The following is a 27,967-nucleotide window of genomic DNA, read 5'->3' as shown; positions in this document are numbered from 1 at the left end:
GAGAGGGAGAGAGGGAGGGAGAGAGAGAGAGGGAGAGAGAGAGAGAGAGGGAGGGGGAGGGAGAGAGAGAGAGAGAGACAGCCCATGCCGTTATTTCTTTGTAGCAGAGGTTTTTAGTACTTTCACTAATTTTGCTACTGCTATCTAGAAGGCAGAGCCAGGTGTACATGATGGAACATGAAAGCAGACTAGGAGAGTGACCACTGAGGCACAGCATCACAGGGAGATGGTTAGGCCTCTGGATAACTGTGGGCAGGCCCAGTGGAGTAGTCTTCTCTAAACTCCCCTGGGAAAGGGGGACTCCCTTTCACGGTCTGCTAAGTAGCGGGTGCTTTTCCTTGGCACTGACACTACCACTAGACCATGGTCCGCTTGGTGAAGGGCATCTTCCCAGACACTGGTGTTACTGCTAGACCAAGGAGCCCTCTAGTGGCCCTGTCTGGCCATGACCGAGGACTCACACTGGTCTTCTGGTAACTTCTCGCTATGTTCCCTCAACTCCTATATCCGTATGGCCTGGTTTTTCCTAGGTTTATGATTATAGAGCAAGGATTATTATAATATTGGAATAAAGAGTAATTGCTACAAACTAATGATTAATGATATTCACACATAATCATATCTATTGTCTACATCTAGCATAACTATTCTTATTTTATATATTTTATTATACTGGAACAATTCGTGCCCTCAGTCTCTTGCCTGAGCACCTGGGTGGGTTGCTGCCCACAAGTAAGGGTAGAGGACCAGTTAAAGCCTTTGCCACATTCTTCACATTTGTAGAACTTCTCTTCCATATGAATCCTCCTGTGTAGTGGTATGAGTACCGGTGATAAGGATTGCCACATTTTTCACATTTGTAATGTTATTCTCCAATATGACTTATCTTATGTGTAGTAAGGGTTGAAGATTGGTTAAAAGCTTTGCCACATTCTTCACATTTGTAGGGTGTCTCTCCAGTATGAATTCTCTTATGTTTAGTAAGGTTTGAGGACCAGTTATAAGCTTTGCCACATTCTTCACATTTGTACGGTTTCTCTCCAGTATGAACTCTCTTATGTCTAGTAAGAGTTGAGGACTGGTTAAAAGCTTTTCCACATTCTTCACATTTGTAGGGCTTTTCTCCAGTATGAATTATCTTATGATTAGTAAGGTTTGAGGACTTTTTAAAAGCTTTGCCACATTCTTCACATTTGTAGGGTTTCTCTCCAGTATGAATTATCTTATGTCTAGTAACTTGTGAGGAACAGTTAAAAGCTTTGCCACATTCTTCATGTTTGTAGGGTCTCTCTCCAGTATGAATCACCTTATGTGTAGCAAGGTATGAGAATTGGTAGAAAGCTTTGCCACATTCTAAACATTTGTAGGGTTTCTCTCCATTATGAATTCTCTTATGTTTAGTAAGGGTTGAGAATACATTAAAGGCTTTGCCACATTCTTCACACTTGTAGGGTCTCTCTCCAGTATGAATTATCTTATGTTTAGTAAGAGTTGAGAATACACTGAAGGCTTTGCCACATTCTTCACATTTGTAGGGTTTCTCACCAGTATGAATTCTCCTATGTATAGTAAGGCGTGAGTACCAGTTAAAAGCTTTGCCACATTCCTCACATTTGTAGCGTTTCTCTACAGTATGAATCATCTTATGTGTAGTAAGGTAAGATAATCGGTAGAAAGCTTTGCCACATTCTTCACATTTGTAGGGTTTCTCTCCAGTGTGAATTCTCTTATGTGTAGTAAGGTATATGAATCGGTAGAAAGCTTTGCCACATTCTTCACATTTGTAGGGTTTCTCCCCAGTATGAATCATCTTATGTGCAGTAAGGTAGGAGTAACAGTTAAAAGCTTTGCCACATTCCTCACATTTGTAGGGTTTCTCTCCAGTATGAATTATCTTATGTGTAGTAAGGTATGAGAATCGGAAGAAAGCTTTGCCACATTCTTCACATTTGTAGGGTTTCTCTCCAGAATGAATTTTCATATGAGTAGTAAGGTTTGAGGACTGTTTAAAAGCTTTGCCACATTCTTCACATTTGTAGGGTTTCTCTTCAGTATGAATTATCTTATGTCTGGTAAGGGTTGCAAATACATTAAAGGCTTTGCCACATTCTTCACATTTGTAGGGTTTCTCTCCAGTATGAATTATCTTATGTCTGGTAAGGTGTGAGTACCAATTAAAAGCTTTGCCACATTCCTCACATTTGTAGGGTTTCTCTCCAGTATGAATCATCTTATGTTTAGTAAGGTATGAGAATTGGCAGAAAGCTTTGTCACATCCTTCACATTTGTAGGGTTTCTCTCTAGCATGAATTATCTTATGTTTAGTAAGGTGTGAGGACTGTTTAAAATCTTTGCCACATTTTTCACATTTGCAGTGTTTCTCTCCAGTATGAATTACCTTATGTCTAGTAAGAGTTGAAGACTGGTTAAAAACTTTTCCACATTCTTCATGTTTGTAGGATTTGTCTCCAGTATGAACCCGCCTGTGTCTAGTAAGGGTCGAGAACCATTTAAAAGCTTTGCCACATTCTTCACATTGGTAAGAATTCTCTCTAACATGAATTCTTTTATGTTGACTTAGGTGTAAAAGCAGGCAAAATGATTTGCCACATTTTTTACATTTGAAAGGTTTCTTTCCAGTATGTCTTGTCTTATGTGTATTTGAATTTAAAAATTTATGAAAGACTTTCCCATATTTATCACATTGAAATATTTTGCTCTGGGTAGTTGTTAAACACAGGTTTAGTTCATTATAACCTTCTTTGTGCACATTACACTCATTCATACTTTTATAGCCTTTTCTTAACTGTAAATCCTTATGTCCGTATTTTCCATATTCTCTCAGTATCACTTTTTGGAAAGAATCTTTTATGCCTGGCTGTGGCCAAAGGTCCTGGGCAAAATGAGAACATTTAACTGAAAGAAATAAAAATATCAAATTACTCCACTTACTAGACTCAGATAAATATAGATTACAAATCTAACCTATAACATTATACAAACTACATATACAAGATGATATAGCAAAATACGAAAGGCCCTAATTTTTATAGACATATATATGTAACAAAAACATACTAACCAAAATACATCTGAGAAAAATTATAAATGAGCTAAATGTTTAAAGTACCCCAAGTGAGCACAATGCAAAAAGTTACATACAATAATAAAAAAAAAAAGTTTGTTACATTTACCCAACACAGCTGTTTCTGCTCCTCAACATAACAATGCTTTTAGAATTAAATTGCCCTGGGTGTGGTGGCTCACACCTGTAATCCCAGCAGTTTGGGAGGTTGAAGCATGTGGATCATGAGGTCCGGAGATTGAGACCATCCTGGCCAACATTGTGAAACCCCATCTCTACTACAGATACGGAAATTAACTGGGCATGGTGGTGTGTGCCCATAGTCCCAGATACTCAGAAGGCTGAGGCAGGAGAATTGTTTGAACCCAGGAGACAGATGTTGCAGTCAGTCGAAATTGCGCCATTGCACTCCAGCCTGGGTGACAGTGCGAGATTCCATCTCAAAAAAACAAAACAAAAAGAAGTAAATTGCCAGCCAGGCATAGTGGCTCAACCTGTAATCCCAGCTACTGAGGAGGCTGAGGCAGGAGAATTGCTTGAACCCAGGATATAGAGGTAGCAGTGAGTCGAAATCACACCATTGCACTCAAGTCTGGACAACAGAGTGAGACTATATCTCAAAAAAAAGAAAGAAAAAAAAATAAGTAAATTGCCAACATTTGATATATTAAAAAAAAAAAAAAAAAAAAACACAGGTAGAACGCACCCACCGTGTCCATGGAGAGAGGCTGAGGGAGCCGAGCTCCGGCCCAAGGCACTAGGGTGCCAGAATGGCGAAGATGTCAGCTTCCTTAATCCAGGCAACTGTCCAGGCTGTGAGCAAGAGGAAACTGCAGCCCACCTGGGCCACCCTCACCCTGACACCTCCAGCAGTAAACAAGATAAAACAACTTCTTAAAGATAAGCCTGGCCGGGCGCGGTGGCTCAGGCCTGCAATCCCAGCACTTTGGAAGGCCAAGGCAGGCGGATCACGAGGTCAGGGGATCAAGACCATCCTGGCTAACAGTGAAACCCTGACTCTACTAAAAATACAAAAATTAGCTGGGCGTGGTGGCAGGGCCTGTAGTCCCAGCTACTCAGGAGGCTGAGGCAGGAGAATGGCATGAACTCGGGAGGCAGAGCTTGCAGTGAGCTGAGATGGTGCCACAGCACTGCAGCCTGGGAGACAGAGCGAGATTCTGTCTCAAAAAAAAAAAAAAAAGATAAGCCTGAGCATCTAGGTGTAAAAGTCGGTGTCCGAACCAGGGGCTCTAATGGCCTTTCTTATACTCTAGAATATACAAAGATAAAAGGAGATTCTGATGAAGTTATTCAAGATGGAGTCAGAGCATTCATCAAAAAGAAAGCAAAGCTAACACTTTTAGGAACAGAAATGGACTATGTTGAAGACAAATTATCCAGTGAGTTTGTGTTCAATAACCCAAACATCAAAGGGACTTGTGGCTATATAGAAAGCTTTAATATTTGAAATCTCAGGACTCTTCTGGCCGTAGGTTCCAGGAAAGCTCGGGGAAGCCTTGGGGCTCACTGCAGAAATCATGTGACTATCATGTGCTTAATGTGCTGCTGCCTTGTAAGGAAAATAAAGTGATGTATCTTGAAAATGAAGCTAGTGTGTTAGATCCCAGAAGAAAGTTTGTATTCTCAAGCCTGTAATCCCAGCACTTTGGGAGGCCGAGACAGGTGGATCATGAGGTCAGGAGATCGAGACCATCCTGGCTAACACGGTGAAACCCCGTCTCTACTAAGAAATACAAAAAACTAGCCGGGCGAGGTGGCGGGCGCCTGTAGTCCCAGCTACTCTGGAGGCTGAGGCCGGAGAATGGTGTGAACCCGGGAGGCGGAGCTTGCAGTGAGCTGAGATCCGGCCACTGCACTCCAGCCTGGGCTACAGAGCGAGACTCCGTCTCAAAAAAAAAAAAAAAAAAAAAAAAAGAAAGTTTGTATTCTCATTAGGGGACAGAAAATGAGAAGCCATCACTCTCTTTGGATCATTTAGGTCTCTTGCATCCTTTGTTTTAGAACCAGTTTCATTAAAGTTGCCTTCCTGGGCACCTGTTTATCCATTTCCTGAACAGTGTGCACTCCTTAACTCTCTACTGAATGGGTTGAATATGCATCCCCCTCAGCATTTCTCCCAACCAGATCGGTGACTCCTAAAATCTGAGACAGGACATCCTGACTGCTGGTAGTAGTAACATGAGGGTGCATTGTCTTTCCACCCAAACTTAATAAAGCCTTTTTATATATTTTTATGAAAAATTTCATTGTCAGATGCCTCACTGCATACCCTTTAATAGTACCAGGCAAAGATTTTCTTCAACTATAGTACAGATTAGTTCTCAGTGATGATATTAAAAGGTGAGAAAGACATCATCCGTCTGTTTTTCAATCCATTTCTTTTGCCACCTTATGTGCCTGCTCAGAGATGGGATCTCAAGGTGACTTTGATTCTCTTAGTTGAGGGGTCTCTTAAAGTCATCTAGCCCGCCTCCCTCAATTCCCTATGTGAGGAAGCAAAACCCCAGGGAAACCAAAGGGCTCCTATCCAGCCCCACTCCACAGGCCCCGGGAGAGTAGGGACTCTACCCACACCTCCCCTTCCTTGTAGGTGACACATGCTCTGCCCTCTGAGGCAGTCAGTGAAGGCAAATGGTCTGTGTTCTTTATTTGGTCACCATTTTGATATAATTTCTTTATAATTTGATAGAGATCATATTATTTTTATTTTATTTTGAGTGGAAAGAATTTTAAAACCCTTTTATGTGAATTACCATCTTGTTTCTTTCATCTTTGAAACTATGGTTTGTAGCAGAGGAGACATTGTAACAACCCAGAATTATGTTTTTGGAATGTGGTCCTCATTGTGCAGGAGAACGTGGGGATCTTTTCTTAAAACTCCCAGTGTGCATATACTTTATGGTTCCTTGGTCCAGTTGCTAAAGTTGTTAATATTTTAGCCTAACATTTTTATCATCAACTTTTCTTTAAAAGTGGTCCTTCTGTCACTTAGTTACTGATTTTCCTGGGTTTGACATATTAAATATTCTATGAGATGACATATATGCTTTTTTTGAAAGCTGATTCTCATGAATTCAAGTAGTTTAGTTCCTTTTATTCACTAAAGTAGCTGGCACAAAACACACCAAAACCTAGAGCGGTAGTTTTACGTAAATGCTCATGAGTTTGTATCAATAATATAATTGTTGATCTACTTATAATTCATGCAATACTGCATGTATGTAGAGACTGAGTTGTCAATTTTAAAAAATGTGGCCTCAAAAATAATAAAATAAAATAAAATAAAAACACAAGTAAAATACCGGCTCATATATCTTTATTACTTGCTTGTAGGAGCCTTTGAAGACACTGGTTTCTGTCACCCATGACATACAGTGCTGAAAGAAATGGTGGTATACTTTGGAATGACAGTTTGAGTCTGCTGAGATCACAGGTAAATGTTACAGCAGTGAACAGACTGCAGTACCACAGAAAGAACAGAGGTGCAGCAAGTGATTACTGAGTCTTAACAAAGAAGATAAATAATTTCCTTTAACTAAAAAATAAACACAAAATTTCAAACAAGACATATTCTGAGAATATGTTTGAGAGACTCTCAGAATCTCTAACCCAGATAATTGTTCAAAGTGTGCCAGGAGAAAGCCACATTATAAAGACTGGGACAGGTAACATTTTTTGCAGGTAAACGTGCAAATTTTAATAAAAGATTAGAATATATATAAAACAGGGCAATGTGGTTCCAACAAAAATATAAAATTTTCAGAAAGAAATAAAAAATGATGTGTACCTTCATTTTTAAAATTGAAAATAAATTGAATAATACTCAATGAGTAAAATATGAACACAGAGAACTATAGAAAATCAGAAAACTGGAAATAAGAACAGAAATATTTAAAATATCAAAAAAAATAATAGAGGTAAAAAATATAAAAAATAACTGAAAAATCTTTTAAAAATGACATAAAAATGAAGAAACTCGACAAACAAACTAGGATACAAAGATACTTATATCAAACTCATATGTAAGCACAATTTTAAAAGTCACAGAAAAGAGAATCTTGGGAGCTGCAAGATGAAAGTGATGTGTTGGCTGCGCGTGGTAGCTCAGACCTGTAATCCCAGCAATTTGGGAAGCTGAGATGGGTGAATCACCTGAGGTCAGGAGTTCGAGACCAACCTGACCAACATGGAGAAATCCCGTCTCTACTTAAAATACAAACTTAGCCGGGTGTGGTGGCATATGCCTGTAATCCCAGCTTCTCGGGAGGCTGAGGTAGGAGAACTGCTTGAACCCAGGATGCAGTGAGGTGAAATCACATTGTTTCACTCCAGCCTGGAGAACAAGAGTGATACTTCATCTCAAAAAAAAAAAAGTGATATTATTTGCAAGAATACTCTTATGAGATAGCCAGTGGATTCTCAACAAAAATTTTTCAGGACAGAAGGAAACTGTGTGGTATAGTCAAATTTCTGAGGAAAACAGTTATCAAGTGTAACACCATCACCAAATTTGTCCTGCTAAATAAAAAGAAAAAAAACTTCAAAAATAACCAAACTTTAAAAAGTATATGGACACTTCCTTACATATAAAAGGTGCTGAAAGCAGTTGCTTCCAATGAAAATAAGATGATTCAACAAGGCAACACGAAATCATATTAAAACACATTATTTTTTGGGAAAGACATGCACATACACAAAAATAAATTTCTTAGCATTATCACAATGGCACAGAAGAAATTTTTAATTAATCTCCAAAATTTGAAAGATAAAAGCATAGAAATCATTATAAATATCTGTTAATATACAAAATAAAAAATGTAATTAGCAATATCAATGACAAATCTGAGAACATATGTAATGAGAAAAAATTTTTGCTTGCAACTAAAGTTCATTTTTAACCAGACTGAAATATATTGTATCTTTTAGAAGTTTTATGTAATCTCCCATGAACCACAAAGAATACGCCTGTATAGATACAGAAAACAAAATAAGAAAGAAGTAAAAGCATATCAAAGTAAAAATAAAACAGCCACAAAGAGAAACAGAAAGAGAGAAAATGTAGGACAAAGATGCAAGAATCAAACAGAACAACAACAAAAAAATTAGTAAGTCTCTTTGCTTCAGAAAACTTTCCAATTAAGAGACATACTTTCAATAAAGACATGTATTTAAAATTATTAAAAACCAAGATCCAATTTGCCTTTCTACAAGGGTCAGCTGACATCTAATGATAAAAAATATTGAAGGTGGCAAAATAGATTTAGACATTGCATGCAAATACTAACCAAATGAGAGCAGAAGAAGTAAAAATAGTATTACAAAATCTACATCTTAAGTCAAAAACTGTCATATCTTACATAAAGTATTTTAAGTCAAAATTGCAAAGAGACAAAGAAGGACATTAAACAATAATAGATTAACTGGGAACCTATGACAAATTTGTGTGTGCATGTGTGTGTGTGTGTCTGTGTCTATGTCACACTAAGCTTCCAAATATATAAAGCAAATATTGACAGACTGGAAGAAACACCTAGACAGCAATATAATTATAGTAGGAAATTTCAATAACCCACTTTCTGTAATAAAAATAAAACAAGACAGAATATTAGTAAGTGAAGAGAGGAACTGAAGGCAGTATAATACAATTTTTTTTTTTTTTGAGTTTTGCTCTTGTTGCCCAGGCTTGAGAGTGCAATGGCACAATCTCGGCTCACCAGAACCTCCGCCTCCTGGGTTCAAGCGATTCTCCTGCCTCAGCCTCCTGAGTAGCTGGGACTACAGGCATGCACCACCATGCCTGGCTAATTTTGTATTTTTAATAGAGACGGGGTTTCTCCACGTTGGTCAAGCTAGTCTCGAACTCCTGAACTCAGATGATCTGCTTGCCTTGGCCTCCCAAAGTGTTGGGATTACAGGCGTGAGCCACGGCGCCCGGCCAGTACAATTATTTTTAACAGAGAAATAGAGAAGAGTCCTCAAGAATATGAGGAAACATATCCTTCTCAATAGCTTATGCAATATTCTCTTTGATAGACCACCTGTTAGGCCAAAAACGGCATCTTAAAAATTTGTTAAATTTGACATTTTATGAATTACATTCTATGATCAAAATGGAATGAAAGTATAAAATAGAAAAAAAGGCTGGGTGTACTGGCTTACACCTGTAATCCCAACACTTTGAGAGGCTGAGGCAGCTCTACTAAAAATACAAAATTAGCCAGGCATGGTGGCACATGCCTGTAGTCTCAGCTACTTGGGAGGCTGAGGCAGGAGAATCGCTGGAGGCAGAGGTTATGGTGAGCCACGATTGTGCCATTGCACTCCAGTCTGGGCAACAAGAGTGAAACTCTGTCTCAAAACAAAAAACAAAACAAAACAAAAAAACTACAATAAATTTGAATAGCCAAAGCAATCTTGAGGAAAAAGAACAAAGCAGAGGGACATCATATTTATAATTTCAGACTATATTTCAAGAATATACTAATTAAAAAGGATGGAATGTGCAGAAAATTAACATAAAAACCAATAGAACAGTGACGACTATTCTCACACATTTTAGACATGATGCAAGAGAGAACCAAAATAATAGTTTAACATAAAGTTTCTCAAAATCATGCAGGTATTTGTGTGTCCCCCCAAACAATGGAAAAGCAGTCAGATTATGTAGTCTCTTATATGCCATAGAGGACTCTGGCTCTCACTGTAAACTTGAAGGAAAATCAATGAAGTGAAAGTAGACTCCTTAGAGAATTTAAAAGCCTAAGACAGAAGATGGCCCTATGTGAGAGCAACAACAACAACAAAAAAACCGAAACACACACCTCAGGCTTCCCAGAATCTATTTGCTTTGGAACACAGCTTCCCAAATCACATTATAGGGACTTGCCTTTTTTTTTTTTTTTTTGTAATCTTCCAACCTTTCATCTATGTCAACTGTTTTATTCACTCTCACCTACCTGGGGGTGTGGCTACCATACTGTGTCTCTTCATATTCCAGGGATCTTTTCCTTGCTCCAGACAGGTGATCAGATCTGGCTTAGAGACATCAATACCTGCTTTATTAAAAATAAGTAACATGAATCTTGCTCATATTCTCTAATTACCTACCTATTACTGTACTTAGTAAAGAGGATGTAATAGAGTATTCTAGAAAATTCATCCCAAAATTCTATTTAATGACAGAAAGTTCTTAACATTTAGAAAATATTTTAAATTTGTAGGCCCTTAATTTCACTACTCAGTACTTATGAATCAAAAATTAGTGGTGGCAAATAGATTTTAACATACGGGCAACAATATTTTATACTACTAAATTTCCGAAACTACCACTACTCTAGAGTGAAGGGTACAGACCAGCTCAGGAATGCAAAAAGTTCAGGCTAAGATAAAATATCTTGAGGAAATTTTTTTTTCTACACAGATAATTCCTCGAGATTTTTTGAAAACAGGAATCAGAAACTCATTTATGCAAAGCATAAATTACCAAAAATTATTCTACAAAAATGGAGAAATGAAACCTTTAGTGTATATAAGGAATGGTGCATTAAAGTTATTCTCACCCAAGAACACCAGGTTTCTGAAGTTCTCTAACATCACTTTCCTATACAAATCTTGCTGAGCAGTGTCCAGACATTGCCACTCCTCCTGAGAGAATTCTATGACCACATCCCTAAATGTCAACGGCCCCTGAAAAACACACATACACACATATTTACAAGTGTCCACGGGTAGAATTTATCATTTGAATTAAGGTTAAATGAGAGAGTAAAGAAAGTTGGTTCTGACTTACAGGAATGACTGAAATCATCCAACATTCTCAACATAGAAATATTCTCTAATGTATTCTCTAACTCTGAGAAGAGAATGGTTTAAGATCCACAATACCAGTGTATATATGATAATTTTATGAACAATAAGGTATAAAACTAAAGGCATAAACACAAACATGTACATTTTTTAGTGTTATATTTGCATCACAAAGAATGAGTAGTGCATATTTTTTAGGCAAAAATGACATGTTGAGTTAGACGGCCCCTCTCAAGTTTCAATGTGAACAATAAACTGGAGATCTTGTGCAGATTTTTATTTTCAGAAGATGTGAAATAAAGTCGGAGATTCTGAATGTCTAACAAGCTCACTAGCAATGCCAATGTGTTTGGCCCAAAAAGAATATTTTGTCAAACATCCAGTAAGTGGAAGAGTCTGAGTTTTACCAATTTTTCTGGCCTGTAAACAAAGATAAGAGTCTTCATTTTCCACAGATAGACATATGCAAACAAAACCTAAGAAAGAAAGGCAGCTACCAGATTAAATGTGATGGTTTATGCACAGCTCTTCTTTAGCTACATAAAGATACTTAATAATGAAGAGAAAAATAATTAACTCTATACTGAAATAAATATTTCAGAGAGCTCTTGAAGTAAATTTTAAAATCAACTGCACGAGGACAAATGTTTATGATGTGCTGACGCACACCAAATAACACAGCATCACTGCTGAGATACTGCCCCCCAGAAAGTATAGTCTGAATTGAATCATACAGAAAAATCAGTTTTATGCAGTTTAAGATGCAGATATCTTCTACGTTCTGAATTTTTTTTTTTTTTTTTTTTTTGAGACGGAGTCTCGCTCTGTCACCCAGGCTGGAGTGCAGTGGCCGGATCTCAGCTCACTGCAAGCTCCGCCTCCCGGGTTTACGCCATTCTCCTGCCTCAGCCTCCCGAGTAGCTGGGACTACAGGCGCCCGCCACCGCGCCCGGCTAGTTTTTTGTATTTTTTAGTAGAGACGGGGTTTCACCGTGTTAACCAGGATGGTCTCGATCTCCCGACCTCGTGATCCGCCCGTCTCGGCCTCCCAAAGTGCTGGGATTACAGTCTTGAGCCACCACGCCCGGCCCGTTCTGAAATTTTTAATAACAATTTAAAGTAGTCTTTCTTGAGCACCCTAGAAAGCATTGGCCAATAATTTTTTTTTCATAACTTTCAGGGTAATAAATGCCATCCTGTTTAAATGAGGATTTTCTTAACCCTGTTCTGAATAGAGCTAATGAACACATATGAAACCTCAACATTACATGTTCTCCGTCTTTACTAAGAACATTCCCCCAACAGGAATCTTGAGTATCCACATCTTCCCACGTTCAACAGCAACAAGGGAAACATTTTTAATACTGCAGATTATAAATTCATGGTAAGAATTCTGCATGGCATATAAGAAGTCATGATTTAGAGAGTGTAGAGAAGGCTCTGGGATATAGGAGAGAAATATTTTGCAGAGACCCTTGACTATCACAAGAATTTTTTAAAGTAGTTAAACTCATTAGGGGAAAGAAACACAAGCAGAGAAGTAAAGGTTTGCAAGGACTAAATGCATCGCACTCCAGGAGGCAGAGTGGACACAGCTCTTCATCTGAGACATGTTTAGCTGAGGGAAAAAAAAAGCCATTTTTCCTCTTTCATCTTCTTTGGAAATGCTTTTCAGATGACATTCTCTGGAGAAGTTATGCCTGCATCTTGAAAAAATTCCTTTAAAGGTGTCAGCACCACCTGTTTACCTGCAAGCCTCACACCCACAGAAAAAATAAGACCTGTAGAAAAAGCCCACCCATTTCTGTCCTTTATAGCAGCAGAGATTCAGGAACAATGAACTGCTTGATGAATATAAAAATATGTTTCTCTATTTCTGTCTTCAGGTGCCTGCCTTTGCCACAAACACCAGCAATTTCTGCTACAGTAATGGAAATATGGGTGACATTGACCTCTCCCTATCAAAACCAAACAGAACAGTACCTGTGACTACCTTTTAGTGCAAACTCTCATGAATGTATCTTGAACCCCACACACTTGATTCTGGTCTCGCCTTAGAGTCACATGAGAAACAATTAAAACAACACAAATACTTTCACCTAGAACAATACACAGAATCTGTGGAAAGGGTACAAGTAAAGAGATTGCCGCAAATTGGCCATGTAATGCTAATGAGAAGTCTAGGCTGATAACCACTTAGCTAAGCATTGCCTCTCAAGCTTTAATGAACTCAAAAACCACTTGGCAATGTCGGTCCCACTTTATGTAATGTTATTCTGTAGGTTTGGAAAGGGTCCATGGATGGGTGTTTCAAACAAGTCCCCTGTCGGTGCTGATGTTGCTCCCCCGGGCTCATTATTAGCATTAGAGAAAGCAGGCACAGCACAGGGTCACTTACACTCCACACTCTTGTCACAATACAATATTTCTGATACACAAAGAAAGACAAAAAATGTAAAGTTTCATATTCTTTGCTGGCTCTCTAAAGTTTACAGAGGACAGAGAAGGTAACAATGTCTGAATAAGTCTGCATTTAAAAAACAACAAGTACACATGAACTAACGCAATGTTTATTAAGCAGGTACTATGTGCTCAATAGTACGTTAGAGAGCACTGTGCTGGGAATAACACATTATGTGTTATTATTTGTTATTATGTCCTAATAACACCTTGAAAGTTCATAGTAAGTATTCAATAATTCTCAGGATTTAGATAAAGGACCCAGAATTATTATTTTCTTCTCTGTTTCTCTGTCATTGATTTTCTTAAAAACATATGCACTAAAAGCTATATACAGACAGATGAAGATATATAGATAACTAAAAGCTAAATATAGACAGATGAAGATATATAAAGAAACACAGACATAGAAAGAGCTTAATATAGTTTAGAGAAATTTTTTTGTGTTTATATTTACTTGTTTATGACTTGTAGAGCACCTACTGGATCTGCAGGAATAGAAAAGTTGCTAAATGGAATGTTTCTGTAAGTACTGGTTTTACTACAAAATTTAAAAATTAAGATCTTAAAATGTATAGTTTATTTTTCTTATGTATCTGTTTTTGGGTTTCAGGATATTGTGAGCACCAGCTCTAGAAAGTCAGTAGGATTTACCCCCCAAAACTTGAATCTTTATAAATCCATTTTGTAAGGAAAGACTCCAGAGTGGGGCCAGGCCTAAATAAGGCCTCCAAAAATGGTGAATCTGATCAGAACTGGGGCAGGGAAAAGAAACTAGGTAGAACTTGTTTTCTACATCACTGGGGTATTTCCAGTTTTGTTTTTCCTAACCTACCTAAGAAAAACTTAAATCCTGGCCTGGCACGGTGGCTCATACCTGTAATCCCAGCATTTTGGGAGGTCGAGGTGGGTGGATCGCCTGAGGTCGGGAGTTCAAGACCAGCCTGACCAACATGGAGAAACTCCGTCTCTACTAAAAATACAAAATTAGCCGGGGTGGTGGTGTACTCCTGTAATCCCAGCTACTCGGGAGGCTGAGGCAGGAGAATCGCTTGAACCCGGGAGGTGGAGGTTGAGGTGAGCCGAGATCGTGCCACTGCACTCCAGCCTGGGCAACAAGAGCGAAACTCCGTCTAAAAAAGAAAAAAAGAAAAAAGAAAAAAAGAAAACCTTAAACCCCAGAGTTATGTAACACAATCTATTTTTGTCACTGCTGTCAATTTTATAACATATACTAATAAGCAATTTAAATGTTTAAATTTTAAAGTTTTCTAGGATAATTTTATTAGAAGATAAATATGTATTCTTAGAAAAGTAAAAGAAACACAAATAATAGTAACAACTCTTCAGTGCATAAATATACCTTCAGGTGATAACTTCAGAAGTCACAACAATATTAAAAAGAAGCAGCCCAAGTTGTTTTTGCACACATCTATTCATTGTACCAACCATCTAATGCTTAATTCAAACTTGTATCCAGTTGCTGGTCTAGACTAAAATTTCCTGGATGGCAGGGACCTTGACCGCTTCATCTATTTTTTTGAATGATCGTATGAAACGGAAGCAATTAGTTTGTTTGGGTCACCAGACCTCCTCTTTTTCTTTCACCCCAGTACCAGAAAACTTGAGAAACTCTCATCTGGGTAACAACCGATGTTATCTCTTGGTTGTTATGAGGGAGAAAAAAACACAGGATGTCTCCTTTCTCTTACAACAAGACAGAAACAGAATTAATCATTCTTGTTAACCTGATATAATTCTACCCTTGACATCCTCAAATGTCTTAAGGACACCCAGATGATTAGGAGAGGGTTCCCAGTGACCAGGGCTGATGGCCCAGTGATAAGCCAGGCTGGAGAAACTCGGGTTGATTCTAAATAGACAATGGAACTGCCTTGGTGGAGCTCCAGAACCTGGATCCCCTATCCTGATTTGCTAGCTTTTGGGTAAGAAGATGGACAAGAATACTAAGCCTCTGGATCCTTTGTGGCCTTGATCTCTCACTCTTAAGATGCTTGTTTACACTTACAGATTCTGTCATTAGATTCTACTTACACCTAGAGCCTCTCCCAGACTGTAGCAGGTCACTGAACAAGACTGAAAAGCTTAAAGAGCCACACTCTCAAATGGGGGATTTAAGATTTCTACACTGACATCTCATAATACAGAAAATGCCTTCTGTTGGTTTTCAGTACATTCTCAATCCAAAGTCTGGCCCTGTCTTGTAAATCCCAGGCAGAGGCCAGAACTTATGTGCAGATTCTAGGTGGGATCAACCTGACTCTGCATCCTTGGGTGTTACAGCAAGCAGAGTACAATTAAAGGAGAGATCCCTTCATACAGGCTGCTCTAGCACATTCTAAGTAATATGTCTACCTAAAAGAAAAAAACTGAGGCAACATGAATATCAGTAGAGAATTCATCTGGGCCAAGCTTGCAGATTGTAACCTTGGAGCAAAGATACATCCTCCAAAGACTGAACAAATAAGAAATTGGATCCCTGAATAGACCAGTAACAAGCTCCAAAACTGAGTTAGTAATAAATAGCCTACCCACCAAAAACATCAAAGAATCAGAAAAATTTACAGCTGAATTCCACCAGATGTAAAAATAAGAGTTGGTACCACTTCTAATATTATTTCAAAAGATTGAGAAAAGGGGACTTCTTTCCAACTTATTCTATAAAAATAACATTATTCTGATACCAAACTCTGGCAAATATAAAACAAAAAATAGAAAACTTGAGGCCAATATTCTTAATGAACATTGATGAAAATATCCTCAACAAAATACTGGCAAACCGAATCCAGGAGAACATCAAAAACCTAACGCACTATGACCAACTTGGTTGTATCTCTGAAATAAAAGGTTGGTTCAACACACAATAAATGTTACTCATCATATAAACAGAACTAAAGACAAAAACCACAAAGTTGTTTCAATAGATGTTTTAAAAGCTTTCCATAGCCCGGGCATGGTGGCTCACGCCTGTAATCACACCACTTTGGAAGGCCGAGGCAGGTGGATCATGAGGTCAGGAGTTCAAGACCAGTCTGACCAATACGGTAAAACCAATCTCTACCAAAAATACAAAAATTAGCCAGGTGTGGTGGCGTGCACTTGTAATCCTAGCTACTCAGGAGGGTGAGGCAGGAGAATAGCTTGAACCCGGGAGGTGGAGGTTGCAGTAAGCTGAGATCATGGCACAGCACTCCAGCCTGGGAAACAATGTGAGACAATGTCTCAAAAAAAAAAAAAGAATGAAGCTGGAAGCATTACATTGCCCCTCTTCAAACTACATTACAGTAACCAAAGCAGCATTATACTGGCATAAAACCAGATTCATAGAACAATGCAACAGAATAGAGAGCCCACAAATAATGCCACACACCTCCAACCATCTGATCTTTGATAAACCTGACAGGAATGTGAAAAGAAATCTGTATTTAATAAATGGTACTGGAATAACTAGTTAGCACTATGTAGAAGATTGAAACTGGTCCCCTTCCTTACACCATATATAAAAATCAACTCAACATGAATTGAAGACTTAAATGCAAAACTTAAAACATGCATGTTCATTTCACCACTGTCCACAATAACAAAGACATCGAATAAACCTAATTGCCTATTGTTGGTAGACTAGATTGAAAACATAGTACGGTAGCATGAGGTGACTCTCACTTGTAATCCCAGTGCTTTAGGAGATTAAGGCAGATGGAATGCCTTAGCTCAAGAGTTAAAGACCAGCCTGGGCAACATGGCAAAGCCGCATCTCTACAAAAAATAAAAAAATAAAAATTAGGCATGATGGTGTGAGCCTATAGTTCCAGTTACTTAAGGGGCTGAGGTAGGATTCCTTAAGCCTTGAGCCTTGGAGGTGGAGGCTGAAGTGAGCCAAGATTGCACCACTGCCCTCCATCCTGTGTGACAGAGTGAGACACTGTCTCCAAAAAACAAAATAAAGATGTAATCAAAGTAAAATATGGTACATAAAAATCATGGGGCTGGGCGCGGTGGCTCAAGCCTGTAATCCCAGCACTTTGGGAGGCCGAGACGGGCGGATCACGAGGTCAGGAGTTCGAGACCATCCTGGCTAACACGGTGAAACCCCGTCTCTACTAAAAAATACAAAAAACTAGCCGGGCGAGGTGGCGGGCACCTGTAGTCCCGGCTACTCGGGAGGCTGAGGCAGAAGAATGGCGTAAAAACCCGGGAGGCAGAGCTTGCAGTGAGCTGAGATCCGGCCACTGCACTCCAGCCTGGGCGACACAGCGAGACTCCGTCTCAAAAAAAAAAAAAAAAAAAAAAATCATGGAAGACTATGTGGCCATATAAAAACAACACAAAGCTGGGTGCTGTGGCTCATGCCTGTAATCCCAGCACTTTGGGAGGCCAACGCAGGTGGATTACTTGAGATCAGGAGTTCAAGACCAACCTGGCCAATATACTAAAACCCTGTCTCTACTAAAAATACAAAAAATTAGCTGGGCGTCGTGGCAAGTACCTGTAATCCCAGCTATTCGGGAGGCTGAGGCAGGAGAATCACTTGAACTTGGGAGGCAGAGGTTGCAGTGAGCAGAGATCACGCCACTGCATTCCAGCCTGAGCAACAGAGTAAGAATTCGTCTGGCTGGGTGCGGTGGCTTATGTCTGTAATCCCAGCATTTTGGGAGGCCAAAGTGGGCAGAACACAAGGTCAGGAAATCGAGACCATCCTGACCAACGTGGTGAAACACCGTTTCTACTAAAAATACAAAAATTAGTGGGGCTTGGTGGGGTACACCTGCAGTCCCAGCTACTCGGGAGGCTGAGGCAGAACTGCTTCAACCTGGGAGGCTAAGGTTTCAGTGAACCAAGATCGCACCATTGCACTCCAGCCTGGACAACAAGAGCAAAACTACGTCTCAAAAAAAAAAAAAAGAAAAAAAAAATTTGTCTCAAAAAAACAAGCAAACAAAAAAAAACACCAAGATTAAGTCCTTTGCAGCAACATGGATGGAGTTGGAGACCATTATTCTTAGAAAATTAATGCAAAACAGAAAATCAAATGCATGTCATCATTTATAAGGAAGAGCTAAATAATAAGAACACATGGACATAAAGAAGGAACAGTCACAGAGGCCTAGTTGAGGACGAAGGATAAAAGGACAAAGAGGATCAGAAAAAAATACCTCTTTGGTGCTATGCTTAGGAACTCACTGACAAAATAATCTACACCAAACCCCCATGAAACAATTTTACCTATATAACAAACCTGCATACGTATTCCTGAACCAAAAAGAAAAGTTAAGAAAAGAAAAACCCATGAGTGCAGAAGAGTGCAGTGTAACTGGAAAAACTGTTTGTTCTACAGATAGTGGTCCTGGTGGGGCTGTACTCTGATTTATTTCTGTGTCCATGCAGGTAGATGAGATTATGAACAGGTGCTCCATAATGCTAAGTAGATGGAGAAAACAGGTTACTGCTGCATATTCAGTGTCTGGGGGTGGGGATATGCCAGGAGACTTGTAGACACTTTTGTGGCTTTTTGGCAAGAAACACTAGGATCAAAAATGCTGTGGTGAAGTTCCTGATGGTGGTGCCTAGTCCTGGGAGGACTGTGGACACATCAGTGTCTAATGGGTGTGCTTGTGAGTGGGTGGGAATCCTGTGGTGGCAGCTGTGAGACAAGGGAGTCTGTCATTAGAGCTCCTTTCCTCTGAGTTTTCATTCTCTCACCCTAAGAGAAGACCTGGAATCACAGGACAATGGGCAGTGGGACAGTCTGTACAGAACAGAGCCTTCCATTTTCAGACACCTACAGTTCCATTGCAGGCCACGCCTCTGTGATATCTTTCTTCTGGCACCAAATCTGTAGAGTTTGCTGAATACCAAGCAATTCTCTAACACCAACTCGGTGTGTAATATTTGAATTCTGACACCACCCAGAGTCAGCACAGACGCTGATTCCAGGGGCTCAGTCTCACAACACTGTCCTCACTGCAGACGCCAGTCACAAACCCCATAGGCCCATCTGTCTGTCTGAGCTACTGTTTAAAGATTGGGGACTCTTTCTCAAGTTCAATTATCTGATCGAGCTACTCACAGAACTCAGGAAAACACTGTAGTTATGTTTACCAGTTTATTATAAAATATACAACTGATGAAAAGTCAAATGGAAGAAATGTATAGGACAAGAACAGTTTATAGAAAGAAATACCCTTCCCATTATGACTTAGATGGTGCTCTCTTTTCTTATGTATTACATAGCCAGACACAGACTCTGTCAGAGGTGCACAGCCTCCATTTTGAATAGGGGCTGAGTAAAATAAGGCTGAGACCTACTGGGCTGCATTTCCAGATGGTTAGGCATTCTGAGTCACAAGATGAGATAGGAGGTCAGCACAAGATACAGGTCACAAAGACCTGGCTGATAAAATAGCTTGCAGTAAAGAAGCAGGATAAAATCCACCAAAACCAAGATGGTGATGAGAGTGACTTCTGGTCATTCTCCTGCTACCCTCCCACCAGTGCCATGAGAGGTTACAAATGCCATGGCAACATCAGGATGTTACATCGTAAAGGTCTAAAAAGGAGCTATATAAATAATCCACCCTTTATTTAGCATATAATTTAAAAATAACCATAAAAATACACAACCAGCCTATGGAGAAAGCCATTTCTTTTATTTCTTTACTTTCTTAATAAATTTGCTTTCATTTTATGACTTGCCCTGAATTCTTTCTTGAGCAAGATACTAGAACCCTCTCTTGGGGTCTGAATCAAGACTTCTTTCTGGTAACATTTTCCTGGCAACTACAAAAGGACTACACTTAAGAGACCTCTGTCCCTGCCCCCAAAAAATTATCTGTGGATACCAACTGGCTGACTTTGAGTCCGTATACCTAGATAAAGGATGAGATTAGGTTGGAGGCACAACTTAGGAAAGTCAGAGTCTCTTCTAAGACAGCGTGGGTTAAAGGAGCCTCTTAAAGAAGGCAAGGATGCTTGACTGTACTTGGATTCAAGGTCCAACTTAGGAAGTTTATAGTCCTTCCTAAGATTTAGGTTAGAAACCCCTCTCAGCAAAGTCCCTCTCAGCTAAGAAATGGTTTCACATTACTGGATGTTAATTGCTATTCTTTTAGATTAATCTGTCTTGCACTCTTTGCTGGTGCCTATGAGTGACAGAATTAGGCATCCATAGGACCAAGGGATATGGGGAGCTTTTTCTCCTCTAAAAGGGGAAACCTGAGAGCTGATGGGACTTCTGGAAATGATCCTTTTGCTATCAAGAAGCGGCTGCCTGAATTTGTCAAATATATTGCAGTTGTACTTTTTGTGTAGAAATGCAGGATAAACTTTCTGGATGTTTCCTATTCTTTTTTTTTTTTTTTTTTTTTTTTTTGAGATGGAGTCTCCCTGTCACCCAGACTAGAGTGCAGTGGTGCGATCTTGGCTCACTGCAACCTCTGCCTCCTGGGTTCAAGTGATTCTCCTGCCTCAGCCTCCTGAGTACCTGGGATTACAGGCACGCCCCACCACGCCTGGCTAATTTTTTGTATTTTTGGTAGAGACAGGGTTTTGTCATGTTGGCCAGACTGGTCTTGAACTCCTGACCTCAAGCGACCCGCCCGCCTCAGCCTCCCAAAGTGCTGGGATTACAGGCATGAGCTACCACGCCCAACCTACCCAACCTAGATGTTTTCTTAAATTAAACACTAATTAATCTTAGAGAGAACCCCTTTTTTGAAACTCAGAGTTATGAATGGACGTCACCATACTAATGAGTTTTGACTGAGATCCAGTCTACCTCAAATACAAAAGACTCTAATAGTTAAGGAAGAATATCATTGCCCCTATACAGCATGAAGTAGTTACAGAAGATGACTTTTCATCCCTCTTGTGATTAAGGGGGTTTTTTGTACAAAAGAGGGGAGAAATGTCAAAGGCGTATTGAACCAGGGCAAATCCATTTTGAATAGGGGGTGGTTAAATAGGGCTGAGACCTACTGGGCTGAATTCCCACAGAGTTAGGCATTCTATGTCACAGGATAAGATAGGAGGTTAGCACAGGATACAGGTCATAAAGACCTGGCTAGCAAAACAGCTTGCAGTAAAGCAGCAGCATAAAACCCAACAAAACCAAGATGGCAATGAGTGTGACCTCTGGTCATCCTCACTGCTACGCTCCCACCAGTGCCATGACAGTTTACAAATGCCATAAAAATATCAGGAAGTTGGCCGGGCGCGGTGGCTCAAGCCTGTAATCCCAGCACTTTGGGAGGCCGAGACGGGCGGATCACAAGGTCAGGAGATCGAGACCATCCTGGCTAACACGGCGAAACCCCGTCTCTACTAAAAACACAAAAAATTAGCCGGCGAGGTGGCGGCGCCTGTGGTCCCAGCTACTCGGGAGGCTGAGGCAGGAGAATGGCGGGAACCCGGGAGGCGGAGCTTGCAGTGAGCTGAGATCTGGCCACTGCACTCCAGCCTGGGCGACAGAGCGAGACTCCGTCTCAAAAAAAAAAAAAAAAAAAAAAAAAAAAATCAGGAAGTTACCCTATATGGTTTAAAATTGGGATAATAATCCACCCCTTGTTTAGCCATCATGGTGAAACCCGTCTCTACTAAAAATACAAAAATAATTTAGCTGGGTGTGGTGGTGGATGGCTGTAGTCCCAGTCAGTCAGGAGGCTGAGGCAGGAGAATGGCTTGAACCTGGGAGGCAGAAGCTGCTGTGAGTAGAGATCATGCCACCGCACTCCAGCCTCACAACAGAGCAAGACTCCATCTCAAAAAAAAAAAAAAGAACCATAAAATGGGCAACCAGTAGGTCTCCGGACTGCTCTGCCTATGGATTAAGCAATTCTTTTATTTCTTTACTTTCTTAATAAACTTGCTTTCATTTTACTCTGAACTCACCCAGAATTCTTCTTTAGAGTGAAATCCAAGGACCCTCTCTTGAGGTTTGGACTGGGACCCTTTTTTGGTAAAAACTTGGCACCTTTTCTTCTTTTTCTCATTAAAAGAGTCAGCTGTATTTGTCTTCAGTGGTCTAAATAAAATTTTTCACAGACTACTGAATTTTGAGCTACCCTCAATCCGAGCCATTATACCAAGTCATTCTATATGCCTCCTAAGAACATGCTGACTTCAGGATAAAACATTCTCTGATCTGAAATCTGATTTTTAACCCCCATTTGCCATTCCCCTCCATACTTTCTAATCTTGTAGGCTCCACTCTATGAAAAAAAGCCCTTGTCTACCTAAAATTGCATTCCTTAAAGTTTTTATAATTGGTATTCCTCCTGTTGCAATCCTCTTTTTGAATTCTTTTTTTTTTTTTTTGAGACGGATTCTTGCTCTATTGCCCAGGCTGGAGTGCAGTGGCATGAATCTCGGCTCACTGCAACCTCCATCTCCTGGGTTCAAGCATTTCTTCTGTCTCACCCTCCTAAGTAGCTGGAACTACAGGTGCACGTCTCCACGCCTGGATAATTTTTGTATTTTTAGTAGAGATGGGGTTTCACCATATTAGTCAGGCTGGTCTCGAACTCCTGACATCAGGTGGTATGCCCGCCTCAGCCTCACAAAGTCCTGGGATTACAGATGTGAGCTACCATGCCCGGCTCTAGAATTCAATTTTTTTTTTTTTTGAAATGGAGCCTCACTCTGTCACCCAGTCTGGAGTGCAGTGGCATCGTGTCAGCTCACTGCAACCTCTGACTCCTGGGTTCAACCATTTCTCCTCTCTCAGCCTCCAGAATAGCTGGGATTACAGGAACCCACCACCATGCCCAGTTAATTTTTGTATTTTTAGTAGAGATGGGGTTCCACCATATTGGTCGGGCTGGTCTCAAACTCCTGACCTCAGGTGATCTGCCCACCTTGGTCTCCCAAAGTGCAGGGATTACAGGTATGAGCCACCGCGCCTGGGTCTGGAATTCAAATTTTTTAACAGAAATCTAACTTTGTAACATATTACAAAGTCTAGAAACTGCCTTAAAACAATAACAACTTCATGGTCAGTAAGACCCTCCCAGTCCCCTTTTGTCTTAACCTTAACTCATCTGCCTGTAGCTTTCCAGGATTCTGTAGCTTCTCTCAGCAGAAAGGCTTCTTCCGTGACTGGAGTGAGCAGGCTGGAACACCTGCAGGAGAGGCTCTCCAGAAAAAACTAACTGGACCTTTAATAACCTCCTTTTGCAGTCTCAATATGAGCTTTAGCTCTGAGTCACTGGGCTCAAGCTTCAATTTCCATGTTAGAGTTACTCACTTGGTTTTTGAAACTAAGTGTTTGAAAAATCCAAAAAAATTACTCAAACACAGTGTTCATATAAGGGAAGAAAATTTTAAGGTGCTTACATTTTATACCTTAATAAGAAAAGCAAAAGTATTTCTTTCAGAAAATAAATGTATTATTTTATTAATTCCATTAAAAATCATGCAGCAAACATTTAGTCACGTGGAAACACTTCTAGGCAGTACCAAGTTTCATCTCATAAAATTAAGCATAAAACTCAGAAATCAAGATAACAGAATTCAAACAGAGATATTCGCTGTCAAAAATTTACCCTGAGAAAAAAAGGAACTGATGTTTTTATGACTCTATGTAACTCACCAATTATCCACCACATTTTCTTGTGGAAATGTATTCATTTTCTACAGCAAAAATGGAATAGAGATTTTTCCTCTTCTTTTTTGGTAGCATTCTAAAAGCTAAGCCTTGAAATTCTATTTGAAATCACCCAGCCATAAAAAAACCACACCTGAGAAAATTTGTAAACTCACTTTGGGAAAGAAAAAGGTAAGTGAAAATTTTTGACAGATGAAATATATGATTAATTTTTTTGAAACCCACATCTTTTATGCCCTTTGTAAATATTTTTCTACCTTTCAAGCCCTACTAATATAACACAAGTTACAGCTAAAAAACTGAGGTGAAAATAAGTGAACAAATCTCAAGGTGGACAAATCCAGGAATGGCAGTGCTGGTTAAATAACAGATGTGTCTGACTCATGTTTCAAGTCAGGCCATTCAATTACTGGAGAGATCCTTCCACCCACTCCTGCTCACTTATGTGCTCAAGAACCACCCATTCAGGAGACACTGCACCATTTCTCGGTGACTGTCCCAGGTGCATTTTACTTTGCAAGCTCTTATGCCATCTCACTGGAGTTAGTTTGTTGTTGTTTTTGTTGTTTGTCTTTTGGGATACTAGTTTTTGGTCACATATTTTTCACTTTTGTTTTACTTTTTCTTTTACTATATTCATTTCACTATTCTGCTCCCTTACAGAATCCAGGGGGCAGAAATCATTTCTGTGTTTTCCCCTCACTACCAGCATCTGATTGGCTGACAAGCAATTTATCTCCATGAAATGGAAGCTGGGTTGATAGAAGACAATTTATTCATTATTAGAATAATTATTATTATCACTATTATGAGACGGAGTTTCACTCTTGTTGCCCAGACTAGAGTGCAATGGCAGGATCTCGGCTCACCGCAACCTCTTCCTCCCAGGTTCAAGTGATTGTCCTGCCTCAGCAACCCTGAGTAGCTGGAAATTCAGGCATGCACCACCATGCCCAGCTAAGTTTTTTGTATTTTTAGTAGAGACGGGGTTTCCCCATGTTTGTCAAGCTGGTCCCGAAGACAATTTTAACATATCATGGGGTTACCTTTTCAAAATAAGAGTACTCCAGAAGATTCCTCTCAGCCCCAGGGTATCCACTTGCCCCCTTGACAGGATACACTCCATATCTCAGGTCGTCCTATGGGAGAAAATAAACCAGAGCCGATATCCACTAGACACTCTAGTTGACATAACCATGGCAGATATCTCAGTTTATCCCCAGATAATACTGAAACCCAGGACCAGGAAAAAACTAAATGGTGGCTGAGGACACATCACCCCATAAATTTTCCAAAGTGGAACTCTGACCCAAAAAAATTCTGATAACATCTCTGTGCCTAAAAAGATAAAAGGAAAAAACACACTGAGATTTTTTGCAATACAGTGTGAGGGGATTATCATTTGCTTTCTTTTCATGGAAAATATTTACAAACAGATAACAAATCTTCTTAAAAGCACCATTTGTCTGGGTGTGGTGGCTCACGCCTGTAATCCCCACACTTTGGGAGGCCAAGGCGGGCAGATCACCTGAGGACAGGAGTTCGAGACCAGCCTGACCAACATGGAGAAACCCCATCTCTATTAAAAATACAAAATTAGCTGGGCATGGTGGCACATGCCTGTAATCCCAGCTACTCCAAGGCTGAGGCAGGAGAATCGCTTGAACCCGGGAGGCGGAGGTTGAGGTGAGCCGAGATCTGCCACTGCACTGCAGCCTGGGCAACAAGAGCAAAACTCCATCTCAAACAAAAAACAAACAAACAAAAAACCCCAAAAACCCCATTTATGCAGGGCACAGTGGCTCACGCCTGTAATTCCAGCACTTTGGGAGGCCAAGGCAGGTGGATCACCTGAGGTAGGGAGTTCCTGACCAGCCTGACCAACGTGGAGAAACCTTATCTCTTTTTTAAAAAATACAAAATCAGCCGGGCATAGTGGGGTATGCCTGTAATCCCAGCTACTTGGGAGGATGAGGCATGAGAACCTCTTGAACCTGGAGGTGGAGGTTGCAGTGAGCCCAGTAGGCACCTTTGCACTCCAGCCTGGGCAACAAGAGCGAAACTCCGTCAAAAAAAAAAAAAACAAAAAAAACACCATTTAATGCTTTGCCAAAAAATAATTAATTAAAATATGGTATAAAAAGTACACTACAAAATACGTGGCCAGGCGCGGTGGCTCACGCCTGTAATCCCAGCACTTTGGGAAGCCGATGCGGGCGGATCACCTGAGGTCAGGAGTTCGAGACCAGCCTGTCCAACATGGTGAAACCCCGTCTTTACAAAAAACACAAAAATTAGCCGAGTATGATGGTGCGCGCCTATAATCCCAGCTACTAGGGAGGCTGGGGCGGGAGAATTGTTTAAATCCGGGAGGCGGAGGTTACGGTGAGCAGAGATCCTGCCATTGCACTCCAGCCTGGGAGACAGAGGGAGACTCCATCTCAAAAACAAAACAAAACAAAAAACAAAAAAACACAAATATATGACAACGTGAATTAGGGAGGGAAAGCTGGCATTTGGGAACTCCAGAAGAAATTGAAAATTTAGTATCTTCCTGCAAGCCAGAATGAGGCTGGAGTAATGAGGGATGGGAGTTAGACTTAAGACCCTGCTTGGGACCAAGGTGAAAAATACAGCAGAAAATCACTTCCCTGTGGAGTGTGAAAATAAAAATTAAGTGGCAGGCAATTAGACTGACATGTCTCTAGTCCCTGGGTTCCTATTTTAATTAAAAAATGTAACTCGGGTGCATTATTTTTAATTACTACATTAAGAGAAACAAAATTCAGGCTTCACCAACTATAAACTGCCAATTGAGCTCCAATTACGTAACCAGGAAATTTTCACCCTTAATGTACAAATTAAGAAACCACATAACTGTACCTAACTAATTACTAAATTTGGTTTTCTTCATCATGCATTTTACAAAAGACTTTCTTTCAAGCCTCTCCCATAGACCACAAACTACAAACCATAGCTCGGTGCTCTACAATTCTAGAACCATTCTTTGATTAAATTATTTATTTATTTATTTATTTTTTTATTTTGAGGCAGTCTCGCTCTTTATTTATTTATTTTGAGGCAGTCTCGCTCTGTCGCCCAGGCTGAAGTGCAGTGGCGCGATCTCGGCTCACTGCAAGCTTTGCCTCCTGGGTTCAAGCCATTTTCCTGCCTCAGTCCCCCAGGTAGCTGGGACTACAGGCGCCCGCCACCACGCCCGGCTCATTTTTTGTATTTTTAGTAGAGACGGGGATTCACGGTGTTAGCCAGTATGTTCTTGATCTCCTGACCTCGTGATCCGCCCGCCTCGGCCTTCCAAAGTGCTGGGATCACAGGCGTGAGCCACAGCGCCCGGCCTAGAACCACTCTTCGATTAAATTCTTTTAATATTTTTGCAGTGACTCCCATTAACTTTTAATAGGAGAAAATAGGAACTGGGAACCCCACGGAACAAAGTTCTTCCCATTCATGAACCAAGTCAGGATCCTCCCCTGACGACCCTCTCATAGTTCCTGCACAATCCGGTAGAGAAGCTGCGCTGCGAATGCAGAGATCCCCAGAGAGGGCTCCAGGCAAGGGCACAGTCACTATGCAGAGGAGACAGGACGCCCGGGGGCCCGGCTGTCGGCGCAACCGCCATCTTATGGCTGAAGGCGACTGAGGCCGAGCCGGGCAAGGAGAACTCGGGGCGCAGATTGTGAAGCTGACTACAGGGAAGCCTGAGTCCCGCCACAGCCACTTCCCACCGGTTTCAACCAGCCCTTCCCCTCTCTCGGGATGTCGGACTCCGCACTCTCACCATTTCTAGGCTTCCGGGGGGTCCCGGCGTCCTAGCTGTGGATTCCCAATACCTGCAGGTCACAGGGCCACACAGCCTGCGCCTCTAGAAGCAGAGGACACAGCAGTGAAGACGAATCCTGGAGCTCCAGCTGCAGCTGGAGACAAAGGATCCGACAAATCCCGCCACATCCCGG

General features: G+C 40.5%; 2 protein-coding genes and 1 long non-coding RNA gene across 5 annotated transcripts in view; 2 read left to right on the top strand and 1 right to left on the bottom strand.

Moving 5' to 3' along the window:
* LOC139360253 (uncharacterized) overlaps positions 1 to 12,930 on the top strand; it is a 56,005-nt gene extending 43,075 nt beyond the window's left edge. For both annotated transcript variants that reach the window (XR_011617528.1, XR_011617527.1), the window contains exons 4-5: positions 6,440 to 6,539; positions 12,799 to 12,930. This is a non-coding gene — a long non-coding RNA (uncharacterized lncRNA). The remainder of the gene's footprint in view (positions 1 to 6,439; positions 6,540 to 12,798) is intronic.
* LOC105489699 (zinc finger protein 738) lies at positions 57 to 27,967 on the bottom strand. Of its 2 annotated transcripts, none has more exons than XM_071086627.1 (5): positions 27,793 to 27,967; positions 25,040 to 25,132; positions 10,666 to 10,792; positions 10,063 to 10,161; positions 57 to 2,916 (listed from the first exon to the last, which is right to left on the bottom strand). In XM_071086627.1, exons 1-5 carry the CDS (start codon positions 27,793 to 27,795, stop codon positions 866 to 868), a joined length of 2,373 nt encoding a protein of 790 aa, XP_070942728.1. In that variant the 5' UTR covers positions 27,796 to 27,967; the 3' UTR covers positions 57 to 865. The 2 variants fall into 2 exon arrangements, with proteins under 2 accessions (XP_070942728.1, XP_070942729.1); XM_071086628.1 differs by lacking the exon at positions 57 to 2,916 and adding an exon at positions 4,591 to 6,483 and having other exon boundaries at positions 10,063 to 10,158.
* On the top strand, positions 3,841 to 4,622 carry LOC139360250 (iron-sulfur cluster assembly 1 homolog, mitochondrial-like). The gene is made up of 2 exons (XM_071086658.1): positions 3,841 to 3,994; positions 4,288 to 4,622. Exons 1-2 carry the CDS (start codon positions 3,856 to 3,858, stop codon positions 4,551 to 4,553), a joined length of 405 nt encoding a protein of 134 aa, XP_070942759.1. The 5' UTR covers positions 3,841 to 3,855; the 3' UTR covers positions 4,554 to 4,622.

Source organism: Macaca nemestrina, chromosome 20, assembly GCF_043159975.1.
Source record: "Macaca nemestrina isolate mMacNem1 chromosome 20, mMacNem.hap1, whole genome shotgun sequence".
Classification (NCBI taxonomy): domain Eukaryota; kingdom Metazoa; phylum Chordata; class Mammalia; order Primates; family Cercopithecidae; genus Macaca; species Macaca nemestrina.
Note: the sequence above shows the minus strand (reverse complement) of the source record. Positions and strands in the feature narration are given on the sequence as shown.

Excerpts from the sequence above, each read along its gene's own strand:
- LOC139360250 (XM_071086658.1), top strand. The coding sequence starts at position 3,856 with ATGGCGAAGATGTCAGCTTCCTTAATCCAGGCAACTGTCCAGGCTGTG. Across the intron at positions 3,995-4,287 it reads ACTTCTTAAAGATAAGCCTG|ATAAGCCTGAGCATCTAGGT; the intron begins GCCGGGCGCGGT and ends AAAAAAAAAAAG.
- LOC105489699 (XM_071086627.1), bottom strand. Across the intron at positions 10,793-25,039 it reads AGTACTCTTATTTTGAAAAG|GGGCCGTTGACATTTAGGGA; the intron begins GTAACCCCATGA and ends TGTGTTTTTCAG. Across the intron at positions 10,162-10,665 it reads CAGAAACCTGGTGTTCTTGG|CAGGTATTGATGTCTCTAAG; the intron begins GTGAGAATAACT and ends TTTTTAATAAAG.